The sequence below is a fragment of the Myxine glutinosa genome, chromosome 5 (assembly GCF_964187855.1).
Source record: "Myxine glutinosa chromosome 5, kmMyxGlut1.1, whole genome shotgun sequence".
Lineage (NCBI taxonomy): Eukaryota > Metazoa > Chordata > Myxini > Myxiniformes > Myxinidae > Myxine > Myxine glutinosa.
Window position 1 is genome coordinate 65244696 of NC_136265.1, and position 13864 is coordinate 65258559.

General features: G+C 43.7%; 1 protein-coding gene across 1 annotated transcript in view; it reads left to right on the top strand.

The window, feature by feature from the left end:
* The first annotated feature begins 1583 nt into the window (after positions 1–1583).
* The window catches only part of LOC137428560 (uncharacterized), a 48522-nt gene continuing 36241 nt past the window's right edge, over positions 1584–13864 (top strand). The window contains exons 1-2 of the mRNA XM_078777324.1: positions 1584–1779; positions 6147–6290. Coding sequence (XP_078633450.1) covers positions 1584–1779; positions 6147–6290 — 340 coding nt within the window. The remainder of the gene's footprint in view (positions 1780–6146; positions 6291–13864) is intronic.

Genomic DNA, 13864 nt, shown 5'->3' on the forward strand with positions numbered 1-13864 from the left:
ACCAAACAATGAAGCATTTTATTGGTCAAGGAACAAAACGAGCAGAGTTTGGTCATTGACAGAAAAAAAAAAAGGTATTACATGTACACTTTGAAAAATGAGTCGATCGTAGATTATTTCAGTGAATCAGCAGCAACTCTCTGCACCTGCGAGTCGATACGATGTAGAAATGCTGTGTCACTGCAGCCTCAGAACATCATCCCATTCCTCAGAATGTGCGCTGCCGCAATCATCTCCATCCCAGTTGGAATATGCACCTCTTCTTCATCGCTGTCTTCCTCTAACAAGCCGACAGAACCCCCTGTTCATTGGCTTGAACTTGTTGTTCAGCTTCTCTGCAAACTCCTTTGCCTTCTGTCAGATAAGAGGTCCAGACAATGGAGCGTCCTTCTCTGTGACGTCTTTGATCCACTTCATCATGGCCATTTCGACAGCATGAGATCGACCAGTTCTGTTTCGCTTCCGGTGACTCCCAATACTTTTCAGATCACTGCAGTTTCTCACAAACTAAAGTGGACTAAAGTCCAGGAGAGCTGAAAACGAATTTCAAAATAAAGTTTCCAACATTTTATTAGAATATTGTTTTCTGAGCCTTTTATTTTGGTTGACAATCTTTATTCTTTTAAAGATTTGTGTTTATGTTCATGTTATAAAGTTCATGTTCCCCTATAATCTTTATTCAACGTATTCTGCAATACCTTCCGGTTAGGTGAGGATACCACAGGGGTTCCCACCGGTCTTTCAGCACCCACCCTGTTGCCTCCTCACCACCTGGCTTCAATGTTTTGTCTCTTTGAAAAAAAATTGAATTTTCAAAAAATATGGATTAATTTGTAAAAAAGATTTTGGATTAATTTGAAGTAACCTTTGCTTTATCATTTTTTTCCCTCTCCGAAGAACGTTTCCATGTTTCAGGGTGGGACAGACAGATAGACGGCATTAGCCTATTAATATGGAGATGATTTACTACAATATACTCAATTGTGATGACATGGTTTTACCAGACCTTTAAAATTGATCTGTAAGAGCGTCGTGACATAATGATTGGCTATCCAGAGATATACTGTAAGCCTTTTGAGTGTAGGCCAGTCTCTTTAATTATGTTGATGCTTTCATGAAAATCCTGAAAATGACTTGATATAGTAATATCCAGCACTGCTTGTGCTACAATGAGAATCTCTCGAGTTTGAAATAATTTCTCATTTATTTTCAACATTTTTATAAAAAAATATTTTGTTTCAGTCGAACCGTTGTTTGGTTTTAAAGAGATTTTTTTGTTTCAGGATTTATTGTGAAAGTGAAGGTGAAGTCTGAGTCTGGAGATGAATCAACTTTTCAAGACACAGGTCTGAACCACAACAACATTCTGCTTGTCCCATTGGCAGACATTGATGAGTGCACATTGTATGGGAGCTTGTTCTCTCTCTCTCTCTCTCTCTCTCTCTGTCTCTGTCTTTCTGTCTCTCTCTTTCCTTTCCCCCACCCCCACCTCCCCCCCCCCCTCTATCTACCTGCCTTAAGGGTGTCTAACAACTAACAACTTGAATACCCAGCTCAATATTAAACCAAATTCGTTCAACACGATGAAACATCACAATATTTGTCAAGATATTTCTGTGGAATATGCACTTATTGATGGCTGTGACGAAATCATTCGGTTACAAACTTGCAATCCCATTGATGGAGATAACATCAAAACACAACGGCATGACTTTGTTATTACAAATGTTGATAGGAAGCTGATGGTTGATCCTGAACTCGTCCATTGTCCTCCGAGAGGTAAGCATTGCAACTCCCAACAAGAAACAGCAAGAAGAGATTGCAGACCCTCGCCAGCATGTGTTTTTAGTGAATTTAAGGCTTTTGTGTGAAAACAAATATGGCGGCCCAACCACGTGACCAATGACGTCATCATTATTTTATTTATTTTTCTCCACCAATGTATCCCTAGATGACGCTCAAGGCATTTCATCTTGATCGGATGAGGTTTTGTACTTGTTAAATTATAACGTCATAATGGAGGCACCTATGACATCATCCTGAACATAGTCACGTGAAAAAGTAAGTACACCCCATGTGAAGTTTTGACTTTTAAAACATATTTCAACATACAGCTATTTGATCTTCATTTCAACAATATTGATAGATAAAGGTGATATAATATAACAAATATCATGAAACATTTACATGTTGTCGTCCATTGTATAATTTAAATAAACATAAATGCAAATTTCGCATGTGGAAAAAGTAAGTACACCCCTACATTTATCACTACTTCAAATACCTAAAATTAGAATCAGGTGCACCAGCTCAGGTGCAAATGATTCGAACATCATTAGAGAGGATCTTGGAGGAACCTGTCTTATTTAAACCTCAGACATTTAGTTTGGTTTGCTCTTTGTTGTTGAAGTGTGCAGCGTCACCTTGCCGAGATCAAAAGAGCTCTCTGAGGCCTTCAGAAAGAAGGTGAAAGATGCCTACGAGTCTGGGAAGGAATTTAAAAAGATCTCCCAACAATTTGAAATCAATCATTCAACTGTCTGGAAGATCATCTCCAAGTGGAGAAGATTCCAAACAACTGCCAACTTGTTCAGGCCAGGCCGCCCCAGCAAGTTCAGCCCGAGAGCATACCGCAAGATGCTGAAAGAAGTCTCTAAGAACCCCAGAATGTCATCACGGGAACAGAATGTCATGTCACCGTCCATCCCTCTCCTCCACGGCTGCTGAAACCCTCATCCACGCCTTCATCACCTCCCGTCTGGACTACTGCAACAGCCTCCTCTCTGGTTCACCCTCAATAATCACCAATAAACTCCAATACATTCAGAACTCCGCTGCCCGTCTACTCACCCATTCCCGGACCCGTGACCACATCACCCCCGTCCTTTACAAGCTTCACTGGCTCCCCATCCCCCAGAGAATCCAGCACAAAATCCTCCTCTTGACCTGCAAAGCCCTCCATAACCTGGCCCCATCCTACCTGACTGACCTCCTCTCCAGACACACTCCCACCCTCAACCTCCGCTCTGCTGGTACCAACTTCCTGACCACCCCCCCCCCATCCAGACCAAATTCAGATCCTGGGGGGACAGGGCCTTCTCCATCGCTGCTCCTACCCTCTGGAACTCACTACCTCACATCATCAGAGACTCCTCCTCACTCACCACATTCAAAACATCACTCAAGACCCACCTGTTCAACACTGCATTCAACATTTAACCCACAGCATTTAACCCCTGACTATCTCTTCTCCTTCTCCTTCCTTTTGCTTTGATTATTTACCTATTGATTTTTGGCTTTTTGCACTTGTTTTTTGTACTCTGTCAAAGCACCTTTGGGCTTCTTGAAAAGCGCTATATAAAATAAATGTATTATTATTATTATTATTAACAACAACAGGCATTTTCAGGCCATTTTCCCTGCAAGAGCGGGGGTTAGCCTTGCGGTCCCCGTGACAATGTTCTCCATTTTGCCCTATTTTCTGCATCTCCCCTTGTTAACCCCCTTGCCCGCATTTCTTCTTCGACCATCTTTAGCCAAGTCTTTCTCAGTCTTCCCCGTCCTCTACTTCCTTCTACATTCATTTCCATCACTCTTTTCAACCAGTTACTGTCATCCTTCCTCAACACATGACCAAACCATCTCAACCTATTCCTCTTCACAGCATCAATCACAGGCTCTATTCCCATCATCTTTCGCAATTCATCATTTGTTCTCTCTCTCTCTGTCTCTCTGTCTCTGTCTTTCTGTCTCTCTCTTTCCTTTCCCCCACCCCCACCTTGATAAGGGGAGTGCCGACCCCCGAATCCGCAACAGTCACATGGTCTCCCCAAATGGTCACGTGGTTTGATTAGTGGCATTGAGCCTTCGTCGCCTTAGCGCTCGCTCCAAACACCATTGACCAGTGTTGCGGTTTTAGAACCCTCAATTTGTAAATAATTCTTGTAAATATTCCATTATTAAAAGGTTAAAGGTCGCACCCTTAATTAGTCCATATGCAACACGTAGGTCACCTTAGAAATCTCAGTTATTTCCTTATTATGTGTCTAGATAAGGCCGTGTTCCCAAAAGTTGAATCTGCGTTGCATTAATCACTCTCCAGACACACTCCCACTCGCAACCTCCGCTCTGCTGGCGCCAACCTCCTGTCCCCATCCAGCCCCCCCCCCATCCAGACCAAATTCATATCCTGGGGGGACAGGGCCTTCTCCATCGCTGCTCCCACCCCCTGGAACTCACTACCTCACACCATCAGAGACTCCTCCTCACTCACCACATTCAAAACATCACTCAAGACCCACTTGTTCAACACTGCATTTAACATTTAACCCACAGCATTTAACCCCTGACTATCTCTTCTCCTTCTCCTTCCTTTTGCTTTGATTATTTACCGATTTATATTTGTCTTTTTGCACTTGTTTTTTGTACTGTCAAAGCATCTTTGGGCTTCTTGAAAAGCGCTATATAAAATAAATGTATTATTATTATTATTATTATTATTATTAAATAAGATCGGCCCCATTCGCTCATTTCCCAATCGCTCTCTCCAAACGGCGCCATTATGCGCACCTACAGACGGTGCCTTGTCCCTCCCAATTCTGTTACGCACCTTGGTTAGCGTTCGCCTTGGCCGCCATTGACCATGCGGTCGGCTCGAGAAAAAAGGCGGGCGGAACAACAACAGCATGCATTTATCTCTCAATATTGCTGAAATGAAGATCAAATAGCTGTATGTTGAAATATGTTGAAAAAGTCAACTTTACATGGGGTGTACTTACTTTTTCACATGACTGTATGTTATCCCACATGGAGATTTCTTTACAATGAGCCATGTCTCAATTTTTTTTCTATGCAGCGCTTTCAGAGATAAAGAGGTGCATTTTTTCGGTTTTTCCAAGATGGTGACTGTACCACATGACATATGGCGTCATAATTATCATTTAAAACTTATACAGGAGGAGACGCACCTATGGTGAAAAGTTCCTGTCAATCGGGCCAACGGTTGCAGAGAAAATCATATTTATTGTGTGCGGACAAACAGACAGACAAACTGACTCAAATGCAATACCCTCGAGCGAGGCTAATAATATTTGTGCGTTCGCCATGTACGTAGCAGGGTGCGCCAAAGTGCTTGGAGTGGAATGCGCTTCTATCTTTCTTTCTTTTTCCTCTTGTGAAGTGGTTGCACTTGCTATTTATTAACAGCCAGAAACTTCTTCAGGACGTAGAAGCCCAGTGATGCCTTCCTCAAGATCAACTAAATGCAATGTGCAAACACCCGTTGATCATAGGATGAGATCACAGTTACCACACGGTCCCTTATACGAGTGATGATCACATTCTGCCTGACATTATTGTCACAATGACAACATCTGATGCAAATTGCTTCTTCTACCTCCACCTTGTATATCACAAGCACATTTGTATATCATTGGGTCTTTCCCGTCCATCCATGCGTTAATACATCCGTCCTCAACCATATTTCTGGCATGGATGGACCCTATTTTGTTCATACTTGGCACAAAGGCAACACATGAAGATATATACTGCATGTGCAAATAATTTTGATCCACAATGCGATCAAAGATGTCCGGCTGGCGGCTATTTTAGTTGTAAAAACAAAACCTGATGTTGAAAACCCCAATAATCACTCTGATCCGAGGCTGAACAAGGCGGTGTAACATGCGTGAGGTAAAAGTTGGGGGAAACGTCTCATTATTAAAATGGGTTTATCAAAAGGGAATTTCTTCAACCATTTCTCAAACATGCATTTACCGATCTTGTTCAAACTTGGCACACAGATCATGAATGATGGCTTACATATGCATGTCATTTTTTTTGGAAATCAGAACAATGATGGCCGACTTTCAGCCAGTGTATTACTTAAATGTGTCTCCAACCATTTATTGGACATGCATGGATGAATTTTGTTTACACTTGCCACATGGACAATACATGAGAGTATACATATGTAAAAGATTTTGTTTTGTAATCTGAGCAAAGATGGCCGACTGGCGGCCTTCAACTCTGCACAGAAAAATAACTAAAACCGCAGGGACTTCGACATTTCATGTCTTTTTCTCCTTGTTTTTTTGGTATTCATTTTATCTCTTTACTTAAATAACATGAGATCATATTGTTTTTAGATCTGGTTCATCCAGTGAAGATGGAAGATTTTCAAAGTGACTTCTCTCAGAGTTCCCAGGATGCTTTGAGCAATGAGTGTGTAAAGCAGGAACCTTGTGCTTTTTCTCTCTGGGAGCTGAAGAATGCTCCTAAGATGCATGAAGGTAAGCAGAACCATGCACAGAACACACAGCACAGCTCCACTTGGTTTGGCTGATTAATCAATGAAAGGCTTGAATTCAACATCATATCGAAGGATTGATCAGTTTATACAGTGTGCACACAGTCAAGCGTGTGTCGCATCAATGGCTCTGACAAACGTCGCTGAGGCATCAGGAGCTTTGGCTGCTCCAGAGGATCGTTGAGCTTACTAAATGTATACTGCGTTCAATTAACTATTCTTTACAATTTTCAAAACCCAAGAATCGATCTGAGGCCGAACAAGGCAACACGCTGAAGGTAAAAGTTGGGAAAACATCTCGTATAATTAAAATGGGTTTTTAAAAAGGGAATACGGGGATAAGGGTAGATGACATGCTACAGTAATGAGAGAGTGCATAGAAAACGATACACCCCGCAGCAATCAAGTTGATGCTTCAATTTTAATAGAATAATGATTTTAATCATCGGGAAAAAAATCCAAGCAAAGAGAGTGGAGACCGATTCAACCTTTCTTTTCCAAAACATTCCACCACTATTTCGATGAAACTTGACCACAACCTTCATCACCTGTGAAGTACCAAAGTTTGTTCACGGCACGAAGAAAATAGAAGTCTAAGAGGGTCTACCGGGATCAAAGTGGGTCCAGGTTTGACCCCACCAAAAGAGGTATTTGCTTTCTTCTCTGAAACTAAACATACAATTTCTATGAAACTTGACCACAACCTTCACGTCCAGTGATGTACCAAAGTATGTTCATGGCATTGAAAAAAAATCTGCCCCTTTGGGGGGGTCGATTGCCCCCCAAAATAGGTATTTGCTTTCAAAGTAGGCATTTCATGCTCCTTCCCCTTCCTCTTACAATCCCTCCTGCCATCTCTGTCTTCACCTTCAAGCATGCACATAGCTCCGCTCACTGTAATCTCTTCTGCCACTTGTTGCCTTGCCTGAGATGTTATCTCTTCCATTCTATCTTTATCTAGATATCTTTAATTGTTGAAAAGACCTTCTCACATTATCAAGGCGGACTGTCTCCGCCCTCGTGCCAGTTTTTTTCAGCTGGTTCCTGAACCGTTCACCCTTACCTTTACTCCCCCATGCTTCATGTATGGAAATTGGAATACATCCTGCATTGGAGGATTATCTCCTTCACCTCAACACTCCTGGTTTCCGTTTGTAGTTTTCTCCTCTGGAGTATTGTCTTTGATGGTGGTGAGACAATCAGCACTTTCGAAGCTTCCTGCTGTGGTGCGTAATCATGTCTCTTCCCAAAGTGATCTATTTCCTCGCTTGAGAAGGTACAGTTATTATTTTTTACAGCGCACTTTCCTGCTGCTCAGACTGGCCGCACAGGCATAGGGTTTCCCCGAGAGGAGTCCTGCGACTCTTTGCTTGAGATACTTTTCTTCTTTTTATCAACACAAGATGTTCCATCGTTTCCCTGTGCCCATCTTCATTACCTCCTCCCATTCCACTGAAGGCCCCTCCCCCTGTGACCCACAGTGCAGCCCACCCAAGAGTCTAGACCGTGCATGAGTTTCTCAGCATTGCAAGCCGCTTGCTTCACTCCCACCCCCATTGCCAGGACCCACATCTGCCGTCGGCGTCGGCACCCCAACATTTCTCGGCACCTCGATGAATGTATCACCACGGTCTGCCCCATAGTGCCGCCAGACCCGCCCATCACAGAGACGCGCAGACCACGCGTCATTCCCCATCTCCATTCTCCCGTGGGTACCCCAGCCATGGCCCCGCCACTCCCACCCTCCCCCGGACCCCACCCCTGGCACCCGGAATGCCCCGCGGTTCATCGGAGCCACGCCTGCCCACAAAGCCCTGTCTCAATCCAGTTCCAGTCCATTTCCAATCCAGTTCCAATAACCAGTTCATTTCCGGTGCGACCGGGCCGAGTATCGGCCTGGCCGTGGCCGAAGCCGTTGATTCCGCCGTAGCATGCTAATGCGTAGGCTCGCGCGTCCCTGGTCCGCCGGGGCTCCGCGGGTGTCCTACCGTGCCCACGTCGCCATGGCTCACTGAATAAGAGAGTCAGACGTGGTGCCCGGGACGGAGTTCGCTGTCTAAACATGGTAGCGCTAGGCCAGTGGGACCGCCGGGACCCACGTGCACTCACTAGTTATGCGCGTGGGCGCAGTATCACACGTGGGCCCAACTACACTGGCCCGCTTCCTAACGCTCCCGGCTAAGTTCTGATGCGACCCCGACAACCAAGTCAAGGGCCACGTGGTCAGGAGAACCTCGTCCCTTCCGGTCACACTGTGCCTATCGGCCGGCCTCGAAGACGGAAATTGTGACGGTGTCACCCGAAACAAAATCCAGTGTCAGCAATGGCTCGCATGCATTCACCCCTCCGTCCCCTCCGCTCCGCACGGGTGGGAGGCCAGAAGCAAACAGACAATGCAGAAATGGTGAATGCTAAAGGGTGAAACCAATAAATTCCACATTCCTGTAGCACCTTGAGTCACACGTCAGACATGGACAACAAGTTCGTGAAGTACTTCCATGAAAAACGTACCCGTTCGCAAACAAACGGGTACGTTTTTCCATACCCCGTCAATGGTGATTCCAATCATCAATTGATACTTCAACAAAATACTGTTTTAAACGAATATATGAATGAATGATCGTTTTAAGGTCATTTTCCCTGCTAGAGCGGGGGTTAGCCTTGCGGGCCCCATGACAATCATGGTTCCCTGTTTGAGGCAATGTTTTTATGGCCGGATGCCCTTCCTGGCGCCAGCCCTTGGTCGCCTCTTACGATGCGCAGGGATACGGTGTACCTATTCTAAACCGGGGTACACACCGTGATCATTCATCCCAGCAAGCTGGTACTCAATTTGCCGACCTGGGAAGGATGACAGGCTGAGTCAACCCCCCTGGCGTTAATTCAGCGATTGACCGGGATTCAAACCCAGGATCCTGGGATCCCAAGCCGGCACCCTAACCGCTAAGCCAACACCAGGCCTATTGGTTAAATGATGGTTGTATTTGGATATTATCAAACCCGTGCATTTGCCATCATCTGTCCACTTCCGCATTGCGGCAGGATCTAAATTCTCATCAAAATCTAAACAGTAGTTATAGAATTTCAATGAAAACCATCGTGTTTGTCGTGAAAAGCCATCGTGAAATATTATTCCATCGTGTTGGAAAAACTGGAAAATTGGAAAACCAATAAAGCCTATTTTACTCCAGGGGGTCCCAGGATTACCCACCAAAAATATCGTTGCGATCGGTTCAGCCATTTTTGCGGTACCTGGGAACAGACGGACGGACATTTGGTGAATTATAGTAAGATTATTAGCAGCTTTTCGTGAGCATTCACGCTCATCCTTCCCCTTCCTCTCACAATCCCTCCCATCCACCTCCACACCCTCGCCTCTGGCATCCGGAGTTTCCCGCGGTTCATCGGAGTCATGTCTATTCACAAAGCCCCGTCTCGATCTATCACACCCGGTGTGGGCAGTGCTTCCCGTACATTCATTTTTTTGACTTGACTCAAAATCCCTCTCCTTCTCAACATCGACCCCTTCCCCTCTTCAATGAGGGCCCCTCCCCTCTGGAGTCTGCCAGATATCCCACGTAAGGGTTCGGTTCGGATGCGATCCACATGGCAGCATACCTCATTTATCCTTTCGGTGTCCACCTTCAGGGAAGAGGCTCCAGCATCGTGTGAAGTGCCGGCAGTTCGTGTGGCAACGGACCACGTTCGTATTTCTCTTGATGTCCGCTTTTTCCTCGATGTTCACCACAATGGCGTAGGCTCCAAGACAAACTCAACTTGGTGCTTCAGTTTTGTCAGTCACCTTTGTGGCTCTATAACAAGGAAAACTAACAAAACAGGAAAACTGAAGCTGTGTTGGAAATGATGGCCTGGCAGTGCAAACGACTTTGCAAAAAGGGAGAGTGTGGCTGCATAGACAATGGGTTGAAATGTACGCCGATGTGTAAATTACAAACTTGCGAAAACCAGCGAAATGAGGAGGATGAACTGGAGATGACAGTTGATATTGAATCAGATTGCGATGATGATGATGATGATGATGATGATGAAGATTGAGAACTCAAAATACTCAGGTTACTTTCCAAGCCCTCAACATTACCTAAAGACATCAAAAATAGAATTTCTGGAAGTTGATATTACTTTTTGTGCATTTTTACTACTTTGTTTTAGTAGAATAAGTTGTGCTAAAGACGATTTTGGCAGCATCGAAAATTTGTGACCTTTTGTCCTCTGATGACCTACACATTTAAATAATTTTGCATCATCTAGTGTCATTATGATAGAGCGCACATAGACATACAATTTGACTATTAGATTTTCAATTTTGGTCAATCCACTCAAAAACTACAGTCATTATGGTTTCCCCTACCCCCGAAACCCTGGATTTTAGGTATTTACAAGAAATGGTTCAAAATGAATTGCTCTGAAATAAAATTTTGCAAAAGCAACTCAATAATGTCCCCCTTAGAATCATCTGAAGACCTCTAAAATATGCATTCCAAGTGTTTAAATCACCATTGGGTGATTTGTTACTTTATTCTAGCAACATGACTTGCCCGATGGTCAATTTTGGGCAACCCCTAAAATTGGTGACCTTTTGACCTCTGGTGACCTACATAATGAAATATTTTGCATATATCTTCTTGATTAACATAGAGGGTACATAGACGGACATTATGAGTGGTATATTGTTAAGATTGACCCACCCAGAGCGAAACTACAGTCATTTTAGTTTCCCCTACCCCCAAATTTTGGGCTTCAAATTATAGCGGTAGGGTGATGTTTGAGAGGTGATCACTACCAGAAAGCTGCCAATTTCACACTGCTGTCACTTCAATTCATCATCTCTAGGCCCTAAACTATGAAAAAAACAGTGAGGCTTTGCCACCAGAGATGGTACCGATGGGTCAAATTTTCAGGTTTGGCCCATGGACTATTTGGTGGCCCGGCAGACCTCAAAAAAAATAAAATAAAGCATGACCCCTGTCATAAGATCATTTAATGAAGACATCCTCGGCTTATTGGGACGTTTCCTTTTGTCTTGCGTGCGTAGCGGAAAGTGGGGTGACACAATTGGTTCACTCAATCTGTCTGACAAATGTCACTGTCAGTCTGTGTTTGAGGAACAACATACTTTCCTTTTAATTTCATATTTTGAATATCGTTCAACACTAATCGGAATATGAACGTGCAGCTTAGCAGTGTGTTGGCTCTAAATTTGACGGAGTCTCGTCTTGAGCGTGCATTCACACTTGCTATATAGGAATTACTTCAGCCTGTCTGTTCGTCTGCCAATCAAACAAAATTTAAAATCCTTCCAAACAAGAAATGTACTGTTTTTAAGGACATCATGAAGGACACAAACTACGGGCATGAATAACTAGTTTGACGTGTTAAATGAGGTGGTGTAAAAGAGGGTACATCCACGGCGGTAAATTTCTGATTCAATGGCTTGTTGTTGGGTTTTTAAAAATCTTGTTGCTGTCACTATCAACAAAGCCGTACATCAGCCAGCATGTTGTTGTTGTTGCATACCCCAGACAGTTCAGTTCTGTGTGTTGAACAAGCATGGAGACAGCTGATGATCTCGTAATAGCGACCCATAGATCCCCCAAATATAGGATGGTGTACCCCCACCTTCACAAATTCAGGGCCACCACAGAGGAGGAAAGGAGAGTGGGAGAGATTTTAGTGGCAATCTTGGATTTTGCCAGCCTTCTTGGGATTTGGACATTTACTTTAAATATAAATATTATTTTCTGGTAAAAATGTATTCCCTGACATCCATTAATTATAAAATGTATGAAAAAACACATGAACCACGTCTGGTACGTTAGGGCCAATTTATATTCTGGTGGCAGCTTTATTGGTTTATGGCACGGAGCCAGAAAAGTCAGCAATCCTGAAAGGATAACTGCCACCCATTTTGTTCAGCACTCTTCATTTACATAGAAACCACCTCTAAATCTCAAAGCATTCTTGTCACGGGACCTTAAACATTGATCCTTTACTTTCGGTTCCGCCTCATGGCAGATAAGAATAGACAAAGGGCCAGTTTTCAATGGTAATGGAGTACTATTCATTCTGCTTTTTTAAATGATGATGTTTCACAGCAATTGTGATTTATTGATGGTTTTTTTAATTGTCTTTGCAGAGAATCAATTGAAATTGGTTTTTTATTCCAAGTCAAGTTCGCAATTGTTTGACAGTGAAGTTTCATTCAATCAGAACATGACACAGACTTCTTATCAGGAAGTCAACAACTATAGCAGTGTATTGACGAAGAACAATTGTAGTTCGACATTCAAGAAAATTGAAAGGAACGAGAAGCTGTACAAGTGTTCTGTTTGCAAGAAAACATTTATCTCATTAAAGGCTTCAAAGAGATGTCAAGCAACACACAGACGGGCGACGCCATACAAGTGCAATGTGTGCAGCAAGGAATTGTCTTGGTTATCAACATTGAAATGTCATCAAGTAAAACACACAGGAGAGAAACCTCATAAATGTCCTGTATGTAGCAAGGATTTCACTCGTTCATCACATTTACAAACACATCAAAGAACACACACAGGAGAGAAGCCTTATAAATGTCCTGTGTGCAGCAAGGATTTTGCTCGTTCATCACATTTACAAACACATCAAAGAACACACACAGGAGAGAAGCCTTATAAATGTCCTGTGTGCAGCAAGGGTTTTGCTCATTCATCAGATTTACAAACACATCAAAGAACACACACAGGAGAGAAGCCTTATAAATGTCCTGTGTGCAGCAAGGATTTTGCTCGTTCATCAGATTTACAAACGCATCAAAGAACACACACAGAAGAGAAGCCTTATAAATGTTCTGAAGGTTCTGTTGTTCTGAATGAATGTATTAACTCCGCCATTTAACTGAACGCATTAAGCTCGTTTGGTCATCCGTGTTACCCTGCGGTGTTCACCAAGGGTAGTCACGCAACAACTGGTGTCAGGAGAATGGGATTCAAACCACGTGTACACTCGGTGTCCGAAGGTTGTGAGTTTGACACCCGCTGGGTGCAAATTGCGCTCGGCTTTCGGAATTAAAATTTTTTCATGATTGTCTTTGTCTTGTCAAGCGGGAGGTAATCGTAGTACCAGGGTGTCCAAATTTTATAGTCGATTGAGGTGCGAGACGCAACATCGTGTTCCCAAGAAATTTAACCCTTGGTTGCAGTGATTGGGCCTCGGAGGCCCCCCCGGTGAGATGGCACCAAGCCCACAGGTGAACCACTCATAGTCGGCCCCTGTGGGCCATAAATAAAAAACGGACACGTTTTGTGCATTTTTTTTATTTCCACCAAATAGGCCGCAAAAACAAGAAGAAGAAGAATGACAACATCAGGAAGAACAATGGCCAGCAGAGGGAGCCGAAGAGGAAGACCACCAACAGGGTTTTGTTTTTATTTATAACTATGGTGACTGCACTGACTGGTGCTTTATGGTGCTCTTTATTGGTGCTGGTGCGTCGATGCAGCACAGGCTGTGTCCCCCCCCCCCCCCCCCCAAAAGTAAAATCACAGGTCCTGGGTTGCA